We start from the raw sequence: 22,835 nt of genomic DNA on the forward strand, positions 1-22,835 counted from the left end.
TAGCCAGTGAAAGGCTCCAGCACCTCTGAGTTCCTTTCTGTGTGTGTACCTCAAACCTTTTTCAACCTGAAATCTCAAAAGCTGCAAAGAATCAATGGGATCAGTTCACTTCTCTTGCTTCAGATACAATTTCAGCCTGATCCCATTCTTCAAAAAACAGCAAAGTCCCTTTTTAAAATGTAACTTGAAACTTTTTCAAACTTTTTGATTTTCACAGTTTTACCACAACCAATCTACTTGGTGTATCTGTTGGAAAATGGATTATTAGTAAGGGCAGGTAAGTATCTACTTAGCAACTTAGCAACCTCCACTTAGGTCAAGTTAGGTCTAAAAAAATTAAACCCAGGTCAACCCTTTGTAGCTTGGCAAAGAGCGACAAGGCTTAACTTAGGAGACAAATGTGTAAAGCATTTAAAAATCACAAAAAAATAAATAAGTAAAACACAGAACAGAATAAAAATCCAACACCAATTTATAAAAATAAATTATATTTTTATCTTTAAAATGACACAAAAACGATTAAAATCGGATAAGGGGAACCAGAGATTTGAATTTGTAAAGAATTAATGCTTTCTAGTGCATAGAAGCAACTAGCACTCAAAGGGTTAAAAAAAAGGTCACATTGGGAAGGAACAAAGTCCAGAGTTCAGGCCACCTACGAGGTAACACTGTCACACTTACTTTCAGAAGTGTTTCTTGATTCAGGAAAGTGGTCCACAGCACCAGCCAAGAGTTCAGAGGCTTTGGTTTGCCTCTTTGGGTCTGGGACTGCGGCTCCCACAATGCACCTCTTCAACTTATGGAGTTGCTCCAAACATCTCCAAACTTCTGGATCTTTTTCCAGAGGTTCTTTTTGGGTCCTTGAAGTGTCCACAACTTGATCCAAAGATCCAAGGTTCCAGAAGCTCTGAGTTGCTCTTTGGGAGTTGGGACTACAATTCTCAGAATGCACCAGGTCAGAATCTTCAAATGGCCACTGGACACGGGTCAGCTGGGCTCTGCTTGCAGGACTTGATGCAGGGGACTCTGGGCAGCTCCTTTGTACCTGCAGCAAACAGGGAGTGCCTTCTTGAAGCAGTAGAAGACAAAGTCCTTTTAATGGTGAAGCCCAAGTGTGCAGATGGTGCAGTCCTTCTGAGTGCAGTGTCCAGGTGCAGGTCAGGGATTCAGCAGGGCAGTCCTTCTTCTTCTGACGTTCTTCATTGTTGGTGTCTGGTAGGGAACTGAGGTGTGGGTGCAGCCCTGCCATATTTATCCTTGCTCCTGGGTGAAAAACAGGGGGGTCCTGGTTATCCAATCAGGTGCAGGGTTCTTCCCCCTGTAATGACCACTTCCTGGGAAGTGTTGAAAAAATCAATCCCAGGGAGCAATATTCCTCAAAAATCCATCATGGCACAAACTGATTTTTGGAGGTTACATCTGGCTGACCCACCCACTGGTGTCTGTCAGGAAAACTATTGCCAGCATTGTTAAGTTCTTCCCTCAGCAAAAACGATTACCCTTTTCCTTGTACCCACGTTGGGTGCAGCGACGTCCTCACTCCAGACGGCTCTTGAGGAGGCTGTTCTTAGAACTAGCTTCTTCAGGTTTAACTGCCACTCAAGATGGGGGCTGCAAATCTTTGCAAGGTCAGCGCTCTAGTGTTTCGACCTTAGTCTCGTGCTGAAGCTTCCATCCAGCTGTTTCTCTCTGGGAGCCCTGCACTTCAACTGTCAACCTGAGGAGAATGACCAGTGTTCCTGAGGCGCTTCTTTTCATAGAGAATTCTTCCAGTTTTGAGTAATTCATTCTTTTTATAGTTACGGTGTGCCCGCCAGCTACTTTTTCCCTTTTCAAGAAGCTGAATTTTTTCCTTCTTCCAACAACTGGCTATCGGCTTTCTGACGAGAATTTGTTTTGGCTTAACAGCACTTCAAGCAACTGCATTAAGGAATCCTTTTGTATGATTTCCAGACTTGCCAATATATATATATGTACATATACATTTAAGAGCTCTTTGCTTTGCAGAATTGTCAGTCTTAGAGACAAACCTCAGTGTTCAGACTAATTCCTAGAGACTATGATTGAGAAAACTGAACCTTGAGAAGGAGTTTTCGTTTCCTGTAAAAGACATTAGTAGTTTGTATGTTTGTGAACTTTTGAACTGTCCTCCAGAGAACCTTGGAAACCCCTGACTCATGGAGAAAATAAGATATTAAGTTAACATTGTTCTCTTAGAGAGAGGCCAGTTACTCAAAAGATCCAGGTTAGAAGAACAATAGAATTGGGTGAATGTGAATGGCTGAACAGTTGAATGCACAGTAGGAATGTACTTATCTATGCTCTTATTATCCGACTGCAGGTCCTTCCTTTAAAGAAATCCCAATAAGAAGAAAGGTGCACGTTTTCAGACACACACACCAAATATCCTATCTTCAAGTGGGAAACACAGGCTGGAACTGGATCTGGAGGCAGTCTCTCTTTTTCTATTCCCAATCCCCTTTCCCCCTAGCGGATGCAGGGTTCGATAATCAGTTAAAGTCTGGGCACGCATCTGTTGGAGGGAGTTGGGTAAAAGACATCTGCTCCTGTGGAAGTTTGATTTAATGAGTTCTCTTCTGACAGTGTGGCTAAAAATCTTAAACACACCCTTCTTCTGTCCCCTCCTAATCTAATAAGGGGGCATCTAATTGTCTGTGTTTGCAGGATGTGAGGGAGGTGCTGGGTTGCTCCAAATGTCCTTCTCTGCCTTTGAAGACCAGTTTGGCAGCTGTCCCACTTCCTGCTTCTCCATCTGCTGGGGAAGTTCTCCTCACACAGGCACATCTCTTTGTGTTCAGCTCAGGCTACTTCACACCTCATCAAGGCAGCCTGGCCAGGCTGCCAGAGGCTGGCCAATCAGAGCAGAGCACTACAGGGCTGAAGTTGGCAACTTTTTAGGTAGAGTTTAAAATTCTTTACCTGAACAAGTTATATTAAATCCAACAATTGTAAGTTGTGGGATTTATTATAGCAATTAAATTGATATTAAACTTGAGTCATCTGACACTTAAGTGGACTTTATGAATTAAAATAAAATCTCCCCAGTCTAGCCTATGGAGGTCCTTCACTACAATGAGGGAAAAACAAATTTGGCCGTTTTACCTTACCAGGACTTATAAAACTATTTTTATAAAGTCCTTGCTTATGGCTACATGGTGCCCAACACTAGACTTTATTACTGTTTTGCTACTGCATAAATACTTTATACAGTGCCCTAGGTAAAGCCTAGCTGTTCTGTACCATAACTACCAGTGGGTTGAGCTAATTTTACTTTTGTTACTTAAAAGGTTTACCTTGACAAGATTTGGGATTTCTCCATGCAGTGGGCAGTCGCCCAACCCAAATAATAATCCAATGTCTTACTGGTATCTTCCAGCACTGGGGAGAGTCACGGCTGAATTACACCATTGCTGACAAGAACACGCAATGCCAACATATTAGAGCATTAGAATTCCTAAGAAGGTTCTTTTTTGGACACACATTCTGCATAGACTGGACTAATTTCCACCACTGCCTCTTTCGTCCTGAGTTCTGAAGATCAGTAATGACCATGCCTAAGTCATCATAGTAGCTGCGGATTGGGTATGTGCCACGTCAGGAGGATCACCTGTCATAGCAGCAGGGCACGGTATTGCACCTAGGCTTGCACAATGTATACTTCATGTGTGGGGATTGAGCAGCAACAGTTGACTGCCTTTGACCTCCCTTCCAAAGTAGTGGATGAGATTCCAGCAGCCAGGTGTCCATCTACTGTTGAACTCTGCAGACATCGATGCTGGGAAACATTTGTGGCCTGCTGTAATTCATGCCATACAGACCCATTCCATGCTAAGTTATCAGATGTTCTGATTCTTGTGCTATCTTTATCCTATCAAGGATTTGACAAGGGCAATGTTAAAGTGTTACTTGTTAGCGCTTATGGTCGTTTTACACTTACTGGAGAAACCATCCTCATTCAAGTATCCTGTTGTGCTACATTTTAATAAAGGTCTAGTTCATATGTTTCAAACCCAAATCTTTTGTGATGCTGCCATGGGACCTTGATTTGGTTCTCATTTTTCTTATGTATGCCCAGCGGTCCTGTGCGTTTTCTTACTCTCAAAATAGACTTCCTCATAGCCATAACTTCAGGTCATCACGAGTGAGTTACAAGCTTGGTCCTTTCATTCACTGTACACCACTTTTTTATTGACAGACTGATGCTGAGGACTAGGGCACCATTCTTGCTGAAGGTTGTTACACCTTTTCATGTAGGTCAATCCATCACTCTTCCTGTATTCTTTACTCCACCACAAGCTTCGAAAAATGAGAAGAGGCTCCACTGTTTGGACCAAGGACCATCTGGTGATGATCAGCTCTTTGTGTGTTTCACAGCTGCAAAAAGAGTAAGGCAGGGCAAATAGAACCATATCAAGGTAGATTGTCCTCTATATTACAATTTATTATGCACTGGTCAAGAAGCAGACTTCAAAATGTCTGAGGGCTCATTTGACCAGAGCCAAGGCTGCTACCACTGCGTTAACCTAATCTGGACATCTGTCAATCTACGGCATGGGCGTCAAGCCATATGTTCTTGAAGCAGGGCTGTCTTGATTGCCAGGTCCCACAGGAAGTGCATTTTGCCCATTCAGTCTTGCAGGGCTTTTTTGTTATAGCTTTTACAAAGATCCACCATCTATTGACAAGGTGAAGAATCTGTAGTTACAAGTATTCATCAGAAGAACAAGTTACTTACCTTCAGAAATGCTCTTTCTCGTGGATACTCTATCTAACTGAAGATTTCTCCCTGTGCCACGACCTCCCTTTTCTGTGAAATGTGCTGTTTTATCTATCTAAAAAAAGTTCAACATGAGAGACCTAGACACTGTCATATCTTATCACTTATAGAGCTCCACGTCCGATGGCGCGGTCTGAGTCGAGACAGACAAGGATGTCAGCATGCAGTGCTGGTGCTTAAATGTGTCTTCAATGTACCTTCCTGGGCAGTATGAAGCCTGTGCAGGGCAGCATGATGCCACACACCAGTGCACAGGAACAATGCAATGAAAAAGCTCCTGATTCAGACTGGCGGTTAGATAGAGTATGCGCCCCTGCCATGCACAGTTAGTTTGTCAAAAATTTTACATGAGTGCTATAATTTGTGGGATAATTAGTAGTGCATGTCGAGGGTGCAAGTTATAGTTGAGGTAACTCTAACTATAACAGGTGAATTTCTATGTTTTTTTAGGTTTAAAATATGATCCTAACTATAAAATCCCTGTAATCTTTGTTTTTTTTCAGTGAATTTCTATGTTTAAAAAAAATTCTATTTCCTAACTATAACGTATCTGTAACCTTTGGTTTTTCAATGAACTTCTATGTTTTTGATAACATATAGTAATTTTCATTAAGGGTGAGGGCCTCGTCCGGCCTCCTATACACAAGCAATACAATTTGCTCTGGGGAGGTGGTAGCCCCACCACATTCTAATTACTCATTGTCCCAGGGAGGTAGCAGCCACTGGGATAATTGAAGTTCTAGGAGAGGGGCCTCGTATGCCCCCTTTCTTAATTAACTTCCCACAGGGCCCACCCAGGGGCTAATAAAAAGAAAAGGGTGGGAGACTGTCCTTTTTAAAAATAAATAATCTTTGAAAAATCTGCGGATCCAGAACTGTGGATTTTTCCAAGATTTGTTTAAAAAAAAATGCTTTTTTGCCCTGGCGGAGTCCTTCAGGGACTCCAGCACAGGAGCTAAGGGTGACTCTTCCTCGGCCCCTTTTCTTTTTCTGAACTCATTTTTCCGGGACTCGGCAGAAGCCAAGTACCAAGATGGCTGCCATCACTTCCTTGTTGAAGTGTAGGAAGCCAGTCAGATATCAGCACGGGGACAGTTGGATCCACAGACAATCCGCTTCCCTAGATATCTATATTTTTTGGCCTTAAATTACTCCAAAACTACTGAATGGATTTGCACCAAACCACAAAAAAGCATAAGCTGTGTAATAGGATCTAGCTTTGTGCCAGATTTGGTGTAATTTCAATTAGCGGTTTGGACTGTAGACGTGTATAAAGACCCTATGGAAAAATAAATGGGAAAAATGTGTTTTGGGACCCCCCTTTTTCTTGGCCCCCACCTGACGGACCTCCGCATACCTTTGAAAACAGAAGCTGAACTGACCAAAGTATAAGTTTTGAAAATTTTGTGAAGATTCGTCAAGCGGCACCAAAGTTATAGGTAAAACAAAAACCTTTCCATCTATGGAAACTAGACACTAACTATAACTAACTAGTGGTGACCACCACTAGGTAATACATATAGATATTTACTGTATCCCTGGGATCTCACCCTGGGACATAGTAGTGTCCCAGCCTGCAACAGCAAAGGCAGGGAAATATATGTCTGTTCCTATCTGGCGGGAGCATTTTTAAACTCTCCTGGTGGGAGTAAAAAAAATATATTTCCTCGCGTGAAAGCAGGAAGGGAAGGCATGTCTGCTCCCAGTCGGTGGGAGCTTTAAAAATGATCCCACTGGGCAGGAGCACACATTTGTTTCCCTGCTTGCACTCTTGCTGGCAGAGAAGCACACACTGCTCCCGCCTAGTGGGGACAAGCAAAAAAAAATGCAAAAGATGTGCTGGGTGTACGGTTGGTTTCTGTATGGCAATAAAATATAACTTCATGTAAAACAAATCCTAGAAATTCACTGAAAAAAACCCAAATGTAAAGTGACATTACATTCAGGGGATAATTTCAGTGACAACGTAACATGTTAAACTAAAACACCCACTGAAATTCACCAGTTATAGTTATCTTTGGCAACTATACTCATGCTCTAAGGTAACTTTAAGTCACGTCCTCTCATGCTTAGCTCATTACACTATATTACATCACTCATGACATGTTCTATATCATCATTAATAACAGCACTGGAACACTTGCATAGAGATCATTGACAACACTGTGCATGGCAGGGGCTAGAGTTGTAGTTGGCTTAGAGCATGACAACTCAAATGACACCAATAGCCACCTAAATCCAGGAGGCCAACGATAGGGCTGTCTCTGAACTATGCACATGATGCTATCCATTGCGAGATGGGAGAATCCCATGAGGAAGCATGCCACTGCTTTGGTGAGGGTTTTACCACCCTTGTGATAGACTGGAAGAAGATAGAGTACCCACCAGGTGCAAAAATCAAATAGACCACTCCACCTCTGACTGCAATATAAAGCATCTAATTTCATCAACCCTCAATCCGAGAGAAATGCTCACGGGCCTACTTAGTATGGGGAGAATCTTGTCAAATCCCAAGTGTCATGCAATGCTGCCAACAAATGCAAGAATATTGCCCTGTATATATTAAAGAGTATATGCATTTTCTTAATATAAATGAGAAATGACTGTGAATTTATAGTTATAAACTGTGCTTCATGCTATGACTACCCAGACCATTACAGTTTGCATGTCATCCTCATTCGTTATGTTGAAATTGGGTCAGTGCTGACAGAAATGAGAACTCTGTCTCTTGTTCATGTTCATTGCTTATGAAATAACACTGTTACATTCCTATCTGAAATTTAAGGTTAGCAGTTCCAAAACGTCTCTGGTCCAAAGTGTCAGGTTTTCTCTACTTTTTCAGAGTGTGGGGACGCAGCAGTAAATCATTAGACCTCTCTGTAACACTATGGGATACATCAGGACCCAGATTACGCTGGCCACATTGAGCGTACATACGTTTTACACAGGTTGTCAAGGACAAATGTCTGCACGGGAATACAAACAGAAACACAAGATGCATGATGGATGGACCTCCTATTTAAACAACACCTGAGGAATTCATTAGGTAATAGGTAGGGCTTAACTGGAGCAATTTCCAACCCACACCTGGAGTTAATGTTATAAACAAAGTGATACCAATGGACGTGCTCTCCTGGCACATGGGACACAAGCATGGTCATTGTGAAGCTTTCCTTACTGTTCCCCTAGAATGTTAAATTAGATATCAGGATGAGAATTACTATGTTCAGTGATCACTGTTTTCAGCAGGGCATTGCACCTGGATGCTACAGTGCAGAAGAATCAGACTCTTTTCTGAAGACATATAGAGCACTCAGGAGTTGTGTCTTAACCCTTAGAAGACTGCCCACAGAGACCAGTCCTGACAACTAAAGAATGATCCACTGGATGACATTGACAGTTAGATGCCCTTGTGGTCCCAGTTATGGAACATTTTGCAAACTCCCCTCCTAACAGTCTGAACTCCTAGGAATTGTAATGACAACATATAAACACTTTGTACTTGTCCATAATTAGTTACAAAAGGCTTATAGCAGTAACAAATTAGAAAGCCTAGAAATTAATAGGCTGAAACATGTCTGGCAACTGTGTTATATCACTGCATTGAAATCTGCCCATACAATTCTACAAAACAATAGGTGCCAATATGTAATTTCGTGGTACACTTTGTACATATTTACAGAGCTGAATTGACTAAACATGGTATCAATAAATCTCCAAATACTATATAATAATAACAATAATATATTATAACGAATAAGAAGTTGTTACTGTGGTATGTTAAGGAATAAAAATGTTTGCATTATATTGGTGCCACTGCCTCTTGCTAATTAAATATTATTTCAATTTTCTATATGGCCTCAAGAGAAAAATGTAATATTTTACCCTACAAAACAAACCAGAAATAAGAGCCAAGCACTGAGGAGGGCAAGCATGTTGTAGGTAATTAATTTAGACCTAATCTAAGGAGTCTTTATTTTCGCTACTGGGTCAGTTCAAGAGGGTCTGGGCCAATCAGAAGATGTTGTGAAGCCAAGAGCCAAAAGCTTCCAATTGTCCCCAGATGGGGCTATTATTGACAATAAGATTACAGGTATCTCTGCTTAAATGCTTCACCTTCCAACCAACCTTCGAGACCACAGTTGTGTTATTTGTTCATGACACTCTTCCTAGATCAATCACTTTAAAACCAATTTGTCATCAGGTAGGAGCAATTGTCAGTATTGAAGCTTCATGCTTTAAATCCTTTTCACCACCTTCCTCTGGCTTGCATCCCGCCCCATCAGATAATCCTTTGTGTTCATCTCTGATCTAAACAAGATGATGTAGCATTTGGGGAAGAATAAGCAGGAAACCAAGGAAGAGCTGGAAGACAAGATAGCAAAAATCTCCATGGCCACCATGTACTTCCCTCGAGTGCTGAGATAGGCTGGAATAAATGAAAGCCATACACTGAGGAAAGCGAGCATACTGAAGGTGATGAATCTGGCTTCGTTAAAGCTGTCAGGCAGCTTTCTAGCCAAGAAGGCCACAATGAAACTGATGGTGGCTAGAAGTCCAAGATATCCCAGCATGCTCCAGAAAGCAATGGGAGATCCTTCATTGCATTCAACTATTATTAGCCCAGGATAAACGTGAATGTTATAGTCCGAGAAAGGGGGAGTGAGAAGCAACCAAAGGGCACAGAGTACTACCTGAATGAGTGTACCGGCAATGATGATGGTATATGACAGTTTAGGACCAACCCATCTTCTTAAGTTACTGTTTGGTTTGGTGGCTTTAAAGGCAATGACCACCATGAAGGTTTTGGCCAAAATGGAAGAAACACAAAGTGCAAAGGTAGTGCCAAAGGCCGCCTGGCGAATGAGGCATTTCTTTTCTGTTGGCCAACCAATGAAAGTCAGTGAGCATAGAAAGCACAAGGTGAGGGACACGAGCAGGAGGAAGCTGAGGTGAGTATTGTTTGCTTTCACGATGGGCGTGTTCCTGTAACAAAAAAAGAGTCCCATAATGATAATAGGAATCACTGAGGAGAAAATGCTGCTTGCTGCCAAAATAGCTCCAAAGGTTTCCTCATAGGAAAGAAAATCTGTGTTCTTTGGAATGCATTGATCTCTGTTCTCATTGGACCACTGGTCCCAGGGACATTTAAAGCATTCAATGGAATCTAGAAAAGGTAACATGGAGAAATATATAATAGTTAATTCTTTAACAAATATAAGATTTTAACTGGAGGTAACTCTTGGCTGGGCCTTACCTGTTTGGTTTGATATCTCTCCTAATCTACATTGTAAGCATTGAAAACAACAAACTGGCTTTCCTGGTATGATTACTTTTCGGAATCCTTTTGGACAGCTGGGAGAGCATACAGAGACAGGGACCTAGAAGGAGAAAACAGGGCCACTTTTAACAATAGTACATATGATTGGCTGAAGCAGTGATCGAGATTGGCATTGCAGCAAAAAAGATGTCTGCTAGGAAAAGCGTGTCTACAATATATAGCAAAGCTGCAAAAGGATGTGCCCTACAGGCAGAATATGAGTCTTTGTTATGAACTGAAGAGTATACTTATTCTCTGAGTAAAATGTATTGCAAATTGGGCTGGTTGACAGACTATTGCAGTAGGGAACACAAATGATGATACTGTTAGATGAGTGAAGGAAGCTGCCATAGTTGATGACTAGCATGACTATCTCACAAAGTTCATTTAGTTTTGAAAAAAAAAGTTATAGAGAGGGAAGTTCTTCATGCTTACCTCTTTGCTACATCGGGTCTCTTAATCAAGGGATGGACATTATTCCAATAAGGTGGTAGCTTAATCCAGGGTGGATGTTGTCTCAATATCTTTCGATCATGGACTGTGAGGTTGATGGTTAAGTTTGACAGATCAGAACATTCTGAGACAGAGCTAAGCCAAAAGGCTGACTCTGGTCCCTGAGTTAAAGTATGACTGTCCGGTGACCAGGTTTCATTTTGTGCAGTAGAATCTTTTTTCAAAAACAGACAACGAGCCAAGCAGTATGCCATTTTGCATTTGCAAATGGTGTTGCTTAACTGATTGAAATATACTTCCATTGAAGATACATTTGGTATTATTAAATTCTCCATAGTTGTTTGTCACCAAAACAAACCGTGGCTCAGCTGAGCATTCTTTTGCTTGAGCCGCTCACAAAACTTCTTTAGGATGCCTACTTTTATATGATTAGGAACTTTGAAAATATTTTATTTTGTTCTCTTGCATATGCTTGAGTGGTTGGATGGGGCTCATTTGTTCTTCATAATAATGTGTATGCTTGTTGATGGGGTCTTTTTGAGCAAAGCAGAAGGACAAATCTGATGGACTACACTCACTTGTGCCCTCTAGTAATGACTGAAAGAGAATCTTTCTCACAAATATAAATGTTACTTTTTTGCATCAATGCATCCGTAGTCTGCACAAGTAGGTTACGTTATTTAAAATGAAATAGGCACACTAATATGCTCAGATGGTGTCTACTTGAATGGGTCACAGAAATTGTGGTATTAGATACTTAACTGCATAGCCAACATACAACAGTGATTGTGCTTCTCATTCTTCGAGTGCACTTCCTGAACTGACCAGGAGATGAGCGTCAAAATGTATTTTCTGCAGGTGGAGATTATGTAGAGCTCCCCCACCCCCAAAGCTCTAAGCAGCATCCTTATGTGTGTTTGTAGTGAGGAACCGCATCATCATGGTGGGGGGAAAGTATTGTCTTGCTGTCCAGACTTGGGTGATAACAAATATGATAAAGTCAACAGCTGTGACAAATTTCCATCTGAAATTTGCCATCTCTTACCTGTGTGTTCTTTGTGTTCCATTGAACAATGCTGCTATTGATCATAAATGTTTTTCTTGCTGTTACACTGGTGTCATAGCTGCCCACCTTCACGTGCCTGATGGTCCCTTTGGGACCCGGCTGCCAATTTACAATATCGTATCGTGCTGGGGGGTTGCCATGTTCATCAAAGAATGGTTCTGTGTCTTCTCTACTCAACCTCACCCTCTTGATGTAGCACAGGAGCTAGGAATAAAGCGGGGTGTAAGCAGATTTAGAGACTTCCTCTGCATGTCTTGCTATAATAAGGGTGCACTTTTGAACCACTGTTCATCTAGGTCTATAACAGTATTTTTCATAACAACTAGGAATGTATAAGGATAGCATAGTTTTACAACATTCCAAAATGTACATGAAACTTTCCTCACGGCATATTAAGAAATGTAAACATATAAAACTCAAAGCCCTCTGTTCACAAAAATACACCTTTCATATGTATGGCGGCAGTTGTACAGCTCACAGTTTGAGAGTATGGGGAAGAAGATGCAGCGAGCACAGATTGTACACACATAGTTGCAGCCTGGCAAGCTAGGCAGAACAATGCAGTAGGTGGGCTAGTTGAGCCATTATTTAGTACCTCCATGTGCCACATAAGCATAGAAAGGGCAAGGGATCAGCAAAATATAAACTGACCACGGACAGTTCAGAGGAGCTACCAAGTCTCAGAAGACAAAGACTGCTCACCATGGGCTAAATAAGCTTTTTGGTTTGCTAAAATTTTAAGGCTTCTAACTTGCACAAACCACATCACCAGATTACTTGTACTTGTAAGAGTTTACCAGTCATCATGTTCTCAGCTTACAGTTGTTCTACAATCTGCTGTTATATTAGCAAGTTCAACCATGTCACCTACATAGTGTATGATATTTGCTGGCTCTCCATCTCAGCAGGTATCCACTTTAAGATTTGCTGTCTTGTTCATGAAGCTACTCATGGCACGCACACTCCCTGTCTGTCATACCCACTGAAAATATCAGCTAGTACAATAAATTGCTTAAGTCACTACTGTATGGTTGTGATTACCAGCTGGCTCTTAAATTACAAACCCTATGCAAACAGCAGTCTGCATCCACATTCTGAGTTGTGAAATGAATATCACATATTTACTGTTTTCCCTGATAGATTTCAGCATGTCTAATCTACCTAAGGATATCATTGAGAAAAACCATGGAGAAGAGCAAAACTGCAGAATTTGGAGTCTAAAATACATATTAGTTCTGCATGTAATACATTCCTTAGTAAAATAATTATGAGATTGTAAGCTACAGACCACATCTGGTAAATACCTCACCATGTGTAATGGTATTAACAAGGTGTAGCAAACACCTCACTCTGTTCCTCACAACGTGGAAGAATTTCCTATGTCTGTAGAATGACAATCACAAATTATTATTTTGTTATTGTTTATTAATGCACTCATCTTCAAAATTGTCCTTAGAAAATATTGGCTAAAGCTTATAGGCAGTTACTTGGTTCATTACTTTATATAATGAAACAAAAAAGCATTTAAAATCTCATATTCGATGCTAATACATCCTAGATTAGTGTAGAGAGATAATTATTCTAAAAAAAGTCCTGAGAATCAGGCAGTTTTCAAATCATATACTAAATACTGTACCCAAAACTAAACCTGAAATGAACTACAAAAACGTTGCACTATTTTTCACACAAAAAATCAACAAAATCAAATTTCAACTTGCACTGACACCAACCTCTTCCATTATTAAAGCATTGATCCAGAATTCCATAAACACCTTGTATGAATTCCGAGAAACCAAACAAAGCAAAACAACAGCAAAACTGAAACCTTTTACCTTTCCCACAGACCCCATTTCTTCCTGCAAATTCAAAGAGATTAGCCCCTCCTTACCACCATTCTGGATAAATTGAATTCATTCATCATTACCTATAAACTGTTCAAGCCATCACCCTCCTGAAAAAAGTCAGCGGTAGATCTTGAGCAGTTGAGCAATTATCAACGATTCTGGCCAAAGTCCTAGAAAAATGTGTTAAAAGGCAACTATATTTGTTAATCACCTATAATGATCTTCTTAATGATTTTCAATCAGGTTTCAGGACAGTTTGAGGCACTGATATCCTACTGCTTCAAATTGTAAATGATGTACTCCTGCACAAAGTGACTTCTGCCTCATCAACCTCCTTGATCTCTCTGGGACACCCAACACCATTAACCATCCCTCTCACCTTAAGATTCTTGATGAGACAATGTGTCTCAGAGAAGTGGTATCACAATGGTCCTTTTCATATGTATACAGCGTTTCTGAACTTATGAAAGTCTGACAGCTCCAGCCTCATGTGTCCACATCAATGAGTATCCTAATGTTCTATAAACTCTACAGTATGGAACCATGTGACGCCTTGCTAAATCCCCAATCTCTCCTATCACTACACTTTAGATGACGCAAAGCTGTATATGAGAGTATCTCTCCAAAGGCCTGGATTTCTCTTTAGACTTGCAAAAATATACTATCTTGGACCTCCATCTCAAACTGATTCCTTCGAAATGCACTGCTATTGATTTCACAACCTAACTTCTCAAGCCCAGGGACATCTTGGCTAAAATACCCTCAATATTCTTGACTTTCAACTCTCAATTGTCCCTTATGCGAAATATTTTGACAGCCAGGTAAACAAGTATGTTAGTCTTTAAACCCATATCAACCCCATTTCAAGGTGCCTATTTGCAAATAGGAAGTCTTCCCAAAATCAAAACCTTCCTGCCAGCCAAATACTAACCATGTTGTCCAATCCCTAGACTTCTCAAGATTAGACACGTATAAATCCTTGTCAACAGGTCTACCATAGCTACACTGAAAGCTGATCTTCATGCAGCAGTGGGTCTAGTTTAAGGCGCCAAGAGATTACATTACACTTGTCCTCATTTCATTGAACTGCACACAGTTGAAGCAAGAAGTATCCTGAAAAGTGATTGACCAACATATCGAAATAAAGTATTGTGTGGCCAAAATATTCTAGTAAGAAAATAAGAATACCTAGGACAAGAATATCTTGAAGGCACGTTTTACAAGTGTGAGCAAACTTTTATTTTGCTTAACTCCAGATATATGTACCTTGGTGATACATATATCTTCAAGAAGCACAGATCTGGAGTTAAGAAAAAAATCTATACTTACCTATTTCCGCTTACCTCCTTGATATTCTTATCCTAAATATTTTGGCCACACTATATTTTTGCCGTACATATTTTGACAGACAAACATCTTGAAATTTACTAGCATTATTAATAAATCTCTCCACTTTCAGCGCAAAGACTCTTTTTTTGGAATGCCTTGTCTGAAGAAAGAAAAAAAAACTTTAACGTATCCTTTACTAGATGGACACCGAAACTGTGGAATTCAGTTCCACCCATTAACAGGACAAATCCGTTCTTTTAATTCTTTAATATCAAACTGAAAAAAAATATTATTACAGCAACAATGTTTTACTTAACTAATCGTGTCTCTTTGCAATGGAAACTTTCAAACAAATCTTCCATGCCCGTGAACTAGACTTACCTTGGTGAATGGCTCATGCCCTAAAATGGTCCCAATGTAGTTTGTAAACAATGCAATTGCTTGAAAATATAGGTGTCATTTAACCATGGACGGACGCACTAATGCCCATCATACCTTTCACTGCTCTACTTAAGGTTGTAAATACTTTGAACCTTTTAGGATTTTTTTTATCTTATCCCATTATTATACTAAGTGAATGTCTTTTTGTTTATAAATCAGGAACTCTGTGATGTGCTTTTCTTTTACTTCAGCCTATTCTAGCTAAACAAAATCTTAAATAAACAAATAAATTATTTAATCGTATGTCAAATTTTCAAATCACAAGATCTCTTCATTAGGATCCTGGTCTTCCACCCACTGTAACTTGAAATACGTCTTCCATCCCCATTATTTCCTCATCTAACCTTCACATTTTTGTTCTTCTCTTTTTTCACAGAACAGTATTCCAAGATTGGTATGTAGAAAACAGCATTTTGGTATAAAGATGTGTATAAAGGTGTTTAAAGATGAATTACAATGTACTTATTCCTTAGATATTGAAAGAGAAGGGAGGAAAATTAAAAAAGAACAAATGGGAAAGCTCTATCCAATGAAAATAGATCCCAGTATGTATTCCCACAATTAGTGAGAGCTTGGAACTCAGAATGGAGGTGAAGATCTACCTTTTTTTCAAGAACACACACTTTCTAAATAGGAATATCTTCACTGAAATATTTTGTCTCTTTGTAATGGACCCCTTTGGTATGCTTTGGCTCATGACCAAGTTCAATGCTCCTTTGTTCTCCAGACAGGTTGTGCTTTACAGATACCCTTAATTGCATACATTCACCTAGTTTCCTCCAAATAATGATTTTTTTTAAAGCGGTGTACTTGAAAAATTCAACAAGCCAGCGCCTAAATGTATCCAACAAATTGTTCCAACTCTGTTTTTTGATAATTTTGCAGAACATATGAAAGCATAAACATAGTAGCAACATCACTTCTCATTTCATCTCCAATCTCAATGATGGCAGAGAAGATCTAGAGGGTGCCATCTTTGATGCTCATACCAATAATATTTTCAGAGTATTTGATAGTTCACCTCCATAATATGGCCTTTTTTGCAGTCCACAAAGACATAGGTATGATCAATCTTTTTCTGTCCAAAGTTTGGCCAAAAAAGTCATTTTTTTCCAAAAGTTGCTTCTTATCCTTGGAATACAGTATATTTACCATGGGCAAAATAGATGTTCATATGGGAAATTTGTAGCAGTTAAACTAGCAGGCATCAATTGTTTTAAATCTTTGTTTAGGTCTTACAGCAAACAAGAATTAGCCTTCAGGCAAATATTAGTCAGAATTATAAATATTCCCCAATGCATACAATTATTCAAAAGATGTCACAGATGGTTTCCCAAGCATAATGCTGATCTCCTCTAATATACTCTGTAGGAAATTCTGAATATTGTGGCATTCCTATATGAGATGACAAGCATGGCTTGTGAGTTACCACGCAGCATAGACATTTTACTTGGACTAATCATACATAACAGAATCAAAGACTTTAACTCCTACTAAGCACCCTAAAATGAACAAGCCTATAAAAACATTAAAAGAGAATCCCCTTGACAGCACCAGGGCATATTATATTTAATAACTTGTCCCAGATATGTATCTTAATGATATATACATCTTCAAATGAGCAGATGTAAAGTTAATCTTAGAAAATCTATACTTGTCTGTATATACTTACAGTTATGATATTTTAGTAGAGGATATTTTGGCCCCCACATTTTTGTAGTTTGATATTTATATCCACAGTTTTCTGACATTCAAAGCCTAGCTTATGTATTGAACATTCATCCAGATATTGAACCACTTAAAAAGGATTTGATGCTGCCTATCACCATTCAAGTTATTTTTAAGGATGAGGAAAATAGAGTCTTTAGCTCAGCTCAGGTGAAAAGCCACTCAGGTCAGTGTTGTAGGAGAGCTGGCTATGCCATATGAATCAAGCCATGCCAACTGAATGAATTAAATACTTATACTATTAAGGTCTATGCTATTTCTGGTTGCCTACACCCAGCCTAACCAAGCTACATGTGCTTCTCAATAGTAATCGGTATATGCCTGTAAGCATCATTGACAGGAGCAATGAACTGCTAATAACGAAGTTACCAGGTGCTAATTGCATAGCACTGTGGTGTATAGAGATCTAACAATGGACTTTCATTGCTTTCAGTGTTTTTCAGTGATATGTTACAGTGATCTGATACTTTATGGCCATTAGACTGTCCAGGACTGGGTGAAAAAGCCTCACAATATTAACTTTCTTAACTCACACAGCCAGCATGCAAGGAGAAGTGCAACCATAGAAGTGAATTCAGCAGGCCATCATTTCCAGTGGTTGAGATTCTGAATCAGCATCTGCGAATGAGCCTTAGCCGCATGAAATCAGCTTATAACCAAGCAGTGCAGTGGGTAGCCTTCCTGGACCACCTCAAGAGTCAGGTTAATGTTAAAGCATGTAATTAGCAAAAGTGATGATTACAACAGCTTTCTTCTAAATGCTGTGAATGCGAACCAATCCTCTGAATGTAAAGATATGCTAATTAAAGGTAATCCTGATGTTCTGATATCTTTTTGGAGGTGTTTCCTGCTGCTCTTTGATCACAATGTAAGGACACTCTTTGGGGCCATTGTCAGCAAATACATAAAACACTGTGTTCCCTTATTTGTAACTAATACAAGGTTACATATTTGAGCTGGAAATATCTATGCTATTGCCTCTTCTCTTCCTCGCACATATGAGATTTCCTCATAATAAGGTTTAGGTGAAAACATACCTGCCATGGATGGAAGTCTGAGATATTTGCACAGGTCTCTTGAATGAAAGGCCCACCACCCTTTATGCACATCATCAGATCCTTTAAAGCCAGTACTGTGGCATAAACTGCTTTGTAGATATTGTATGTGGTTCTCACATCCATGTTGTTGCTGATTGGAAGGCTTTCTAGTTTCTCATCTCCAGTGCATTTCTTGATTTTATTGTCCTTCATCATGAGTGCATCCTCATCCAACCACTGACAGCCAAAGGCTTCTTCCCAGAACCTTCTCACAAATATATCCTCTGGAGCTTTAGAAGGGTGGGTTCTCATGAAGTACTCTTGAAAGCCCACCATCTCTCCACTGAACATTGCAAGTCCTATGGTACTGGACATGAGTTCTGAGTATTTCTCAAATGGGACGAGGTAAGATGTTGACCATCCCTCACTGGCAATCCAGGTCTTTCCAGTTACATTTTGCCTCACCATCTCATCTAAGAGAGGAATCAGGTATGAAGTAGAGGAAAAGATGACAATGGCAGTGGCTGCTGAGTTTTTGATAACTTGGGCAATGTGAAAAACATTTTTGTCCACCCTGCTTAAAATAATGTTCTCAGTGAAGGCCACACAAGCCCCATTCTTGATAATCTCTTGTTGCACTAATTGACTCCCCAGCTGTCCGTAGTTGTCTCCTGAGGCTACAATACCCACCCAAGTCCATCCAAAATGTGTTACTAATTGGGCGAGTCCTCCATATTGGAAGTCATCACTTGGGATGGTGCGGAAAAAGGAAGGGAATTGGTTCCGATCACTTAGCAGCGGACTTGTTGAAAGATAACTAACCTTTCTCAAAATAGAAAAAGACACCTTTTAGCATAATGTTACTTTAAATGCACTGTATCATAAACCTATATTTGAACTAGATACCTTACATAGACACAAAAACAAGAAACATTGACAACAGTAATTTTAAAGGGACTGCAAGTGGTAAAATCAGTAAAGGTGGGGCAGGCATATTGATTAAAGCAGAAGAGGAACTCCAACTCCAACAAATTGATGTATTTATTTAGAATCCATTACCATAGGTCAGCAGCATAGAAAAAAGTGACAAACTGCTGATAGTGTAACAGTGCAAAGTGTTACATAGCGTCTAAATCATTTCAGTCAGCTCTTCTAAAGAACATTACAGCAGACCTTTTTTCTAACACATTTCTATAAACCCTTTTAACTATAGTGCAGCACTACAATATAATAGAAAACCCGGACATGACTACAACCTAAAGTTTCTGCACAAACAGAAACATATAAAGCAATAACCCCTAAAACAATTTAAAAAAAAGTAAACCTTAATAGGCAATAAAGGTTACATAGATGGGACATTTCTTTGTTTCAAAATAATCAATTAATACCATTCACTATCTTAAAGTCAAAACGCAGTGGTTACTTATTATATTCATAGTTCAGAAAAATACATGAAGACCTTATTCTGTGTTGAGTTATTTGGTATGACCATGGATAGAAGGAATATTACACAGGACTCCATCTTTTGTGGGCTTAACTCTGTTACCCCTTTTCGCATTTACAGCTTCTTTATAATGCCCCACCATATTAAAAGATTCAACTCAAACAGCTCCTGCTTGCAGAAAGCGAAGTTTTCACCTATTTCCCTGTACGCAAATATGCTGGGGACACCCTCTGTGAGACAGCTTTGGTCTTGGCTCACTGAGGAGCAGAGGCCAATGTTGCTGCACTGTTTCCACCAGGCTGACCAGCAGAATCCTCCTAATACGGAGTTTCTACTGGTCAGCCCAGTGGAAACATTGTAATAGGGCTGAAGGAGACCTCCAGCTTCGTGGTGGTCTCCTCCCCACAGGTCTGGCGGGCAGATGTTCGGCCCGCTAAACTTATAATGAGGCCTTTAGTGTGTCTCTGGTCATTTGCCTAATTTAATTTCTTTCAATTTCTTTTCAACTTCAAACATTTAAGGAATATACTAAAAGGTCACTCTTTTTACTTGATAATTAAATTTTTCTTTTTAATTTGTACTAAAATATATAATTCTAACTATATTGTTTTTCAAAGTTTAGAAAAACTCTCTGGGTGGTTATAGGGAGTTGCCTGCAAGGCCTGGCCACAGGCCAGGCTGGCATCCAACCCCTGCTTCGCATAGCGAAGCCCATGGGTGGCATGGAGTTGGGTGGCTATAGTATTTGGCTGCAGGCCCTGTGGCCAACCTGTGCCATGCACGGTTGAAGGCCAAGCGTTGTGGGCAGGCCCTGCAGGCCACCCCCTGCGGTGCATGGCCATTGGCTGTGCGCAGTATGGGATTTGATGGTTATAGGGGCTTGGCTCCAGGCCAGGCCCTGAACTCAACCTCCACTGCACACGGGGAAGGCCGTGCACTGCGGTGGTTGGATTAATGTATAGTAATAAAAAAAAAATTAAGTTAAAAAAATAGAAATTTACTGAAAAAAACAAAGGTTACAAGGATGTTATAGTTAGGCTATAGTATTAAATAAACCCTTAGAAATTCACTTAAAAAAACAGAGGTTAAAGGGATGTTATAGTTAGGTTCTGAATTTATGTTAAGACTAGGTTCAGATTCCATTGGGGCATGATGAATGGGATAGGAGGAAAAAGATGTGTGAGGCCTTTAAGAAACCTCTCAACAATGGGAGATTTGAATAAAGAAGGTCAATCTGGTAACCTCCAGAAAGCAGAAATAGAAGAGAGATATCCCTTAAGGGTGCCCAGGGTAGAGCCTTGTTGGGCTAGGGAAAGAATAAAGAGAAAAACTTGAGCGAGAGGAGCAGACAGAGAATCAACAGATTTGTCGATGCACCATGCCACAAATTTCTTCCAAAGACAGGCGTATACAATTTTCAGATGGAGACACCATTCATGATCAACCACACATCGTCAGCTGAGTTCGTCTGCACTGGCATTCACGGAGCCCGCCAGGTGTTGAACCACCAGGGAAATACCCAGATGTTCCAGCCAAGTCAAGCGGTAAAGAGCCGCTTGACAAAGGGTCCACGAACCCACTCCACCTTGCTTGTTGCAGTACCACATGGCGGTGGTGTTGTCTGTGAACACCTGCACTGCTTTCTCTTTGAGAGAGGGAAGAAATGCTTTTAATGCTAGTCGAATCGCTTGGAGCTCCCAAAGGATGATATGGAGCCCAATTTCTGCCAGAGGCCTCTGATCTCCGCCTCACCCATGTGGCCGCCCCATCCCAGGAGTGCCGATCTGTCACCACTGTACGATCTGGTTGGGGAAAGGAGAAGGATCTGCCTTTGAACCAATCCTGATTTGTTAACCACCACTGCAGGTCTCTCGCAGTTCCTTCTGATATCCGGACCTTGTGAGAGAGATTCCCCTGATGCTGTGCCCACTGGAACTTCAGGTCCCACTGCAGAGCCCGCATATGCCATCTGCCCTTTTGAACTAGCAGGATGCAGGAGGCCATGAGTCCCATCAGCCTCAGAGTCATTCTCACCAAAATCCAGGATAGAGGCTGAAACATCGGTATCATAGCCCGAAATTGCTGGACTTGCTTTTCAGGAGGATATGTCCAAAACTGCTCTGTATCCACAACAGCTCCAATGAAAGGGAGCATCTGAGAAGGAGTCAGGTGTGACTTCGGCACGTTGATAGTGAACCCCAGCGAGTGCAAAAGGTTCACCGTAGTCTGGAGGTGGGAAACGAATGTCTGGGGCGAGTTCACCTTCAACAGCCAATCGATGAGGTAGGGGAAGACTTGAACCCCTAACCTGCACAGGTGAGCTGCCACAACTACCATCACTTTTGTGAACCCCGAGGGGCACTGGTAAGGCCAAAAGGAAGCACAGTGAACTGAAAGTGCTCGTGACCTACCACAAATCATAGGTAACGCCTATGGGCCGGCAAGACAGGTATGTTGAAGTATGCATCTTTCAAGTCCAACGCTACCATTCAGTCTCTTAAATCCAGGGCAGATAGGACCTGAGCCAATGTCAACATTTTGAACTACTCCTTCTTGAGGAACAGATTGAGGGACCAAAGATCTAATATAGGACGAAGACCCTTGTCCTTTTTTGGCACCAGAAAGTAGCGGGAATAACAACCATGACCTGCTTCTGGCAGAGCGACCCTCTCTATACCTCCTTTGGCCAAAAGTGTATGGACTTCCTTGCGGAGAAGTGCCATAAGATCCTCCGATATGTGATTGTATGAAGGTGGCATGGGTGGAGGAGATGTCTCGAAAGGGAGGGATTAGCCCCTTCCGACGATCTGGAGGACCCACCTGTCCGAGGTAAGGGATTGCCATTGAGGCAGGTGATGGCGGATCCTGCCACCAACTGGTTCCTGGTATACTGACAGACTAGGAAGGTTTGGAGGCGGAGGAGGAGGCGGAAGTGGACTGGGTGACCCGCTGGCAACCTAATCCCCGGGAACGTGGGATCCGTGTATGTGGCTGCGCAGGGGCTGTACACCATGCGCGGGTCAATGGCTAGTGGGGAATGAACGCAGTTTGGTGCCCCTTCCGCAGCCACAAAAGAGGCAAAAGGTGGACCTATGGGGTCTAAGAGCAGGCGCGAGGCCAAGGGACCGGGCAGTGGCTCGGGAATCCTTGAAGTGCTCAAGTGCTAAGTCCACCTTTTCTCCAAAGAGACGTGTGTCATCAAAGGGCACGTCCATCAGAGATTGCTGGACATACCCTGAGAAGCCAGATGTTCTCAGACAGGCGTGGCATCTCAATGCCACCATCGATGCAATTGATCTGCCCAAAGAGCCGGTCATATCCAGCCCACAACAAATCATGAACTTTGCTGCGTCCCTCCCATCTGTCACAGCTTGG

The 22,835-nt window shown here is 41.1% G+C and overlaps 1 protein-coding gene across 1 annotated transcript in view; it reads right to left on the minus strand.

The window, feature by feature from the left end:
• Window positions 1-8,834: 8,834 nt before the first annotated feature.
• The window catches only part of LOC138267255 (extracellular calcium-sensing receptor-like), a 32,735-nt gene continuing 18,734 nt past the window's right edge, over window positions 8,835-22,835 (minus strand). The window contains exons 3-6 of the mRNA XM_069216112.1: window positions 18,017-18,838; window positions 11,617-11,841; window positions 10,056-10,179; window positions 8,835-9,965 (exon numbers count right to left, since the gene is read on the minus strand). Of these exons, the coding sequence (XP_069072213.1) occupies window positions 9,037-9,965; window positions 10,056-10,179; window positions 11,617-11,841; window positions 18,017-18,838 (2,100 nt within the window). The 3' untranslated portion in view covers window positions 8,835-9,036. The remainder of the gene's footprint in view (window positions 9,966-10,055; window positions 10,180-11,616; window positions 11,842-18,016; window positions 18,839-22,835) is intronic.

This window comes from Pleurodeles waltl, chromosome 12 (assembly GCF_031143425.1).
Source record: "Pleurodeles waltl isolate 20211129_DDA chromosome 12, aPleWal1.hap1.20221129, whole genome shotgun sequence".
Classification (NCBI taxonomy): Eukaryota; Metazoa; Chordata; class Amphibia; order Caudata; family Salamandridae; genus Pleurodeles; species Pleurodeles waltl.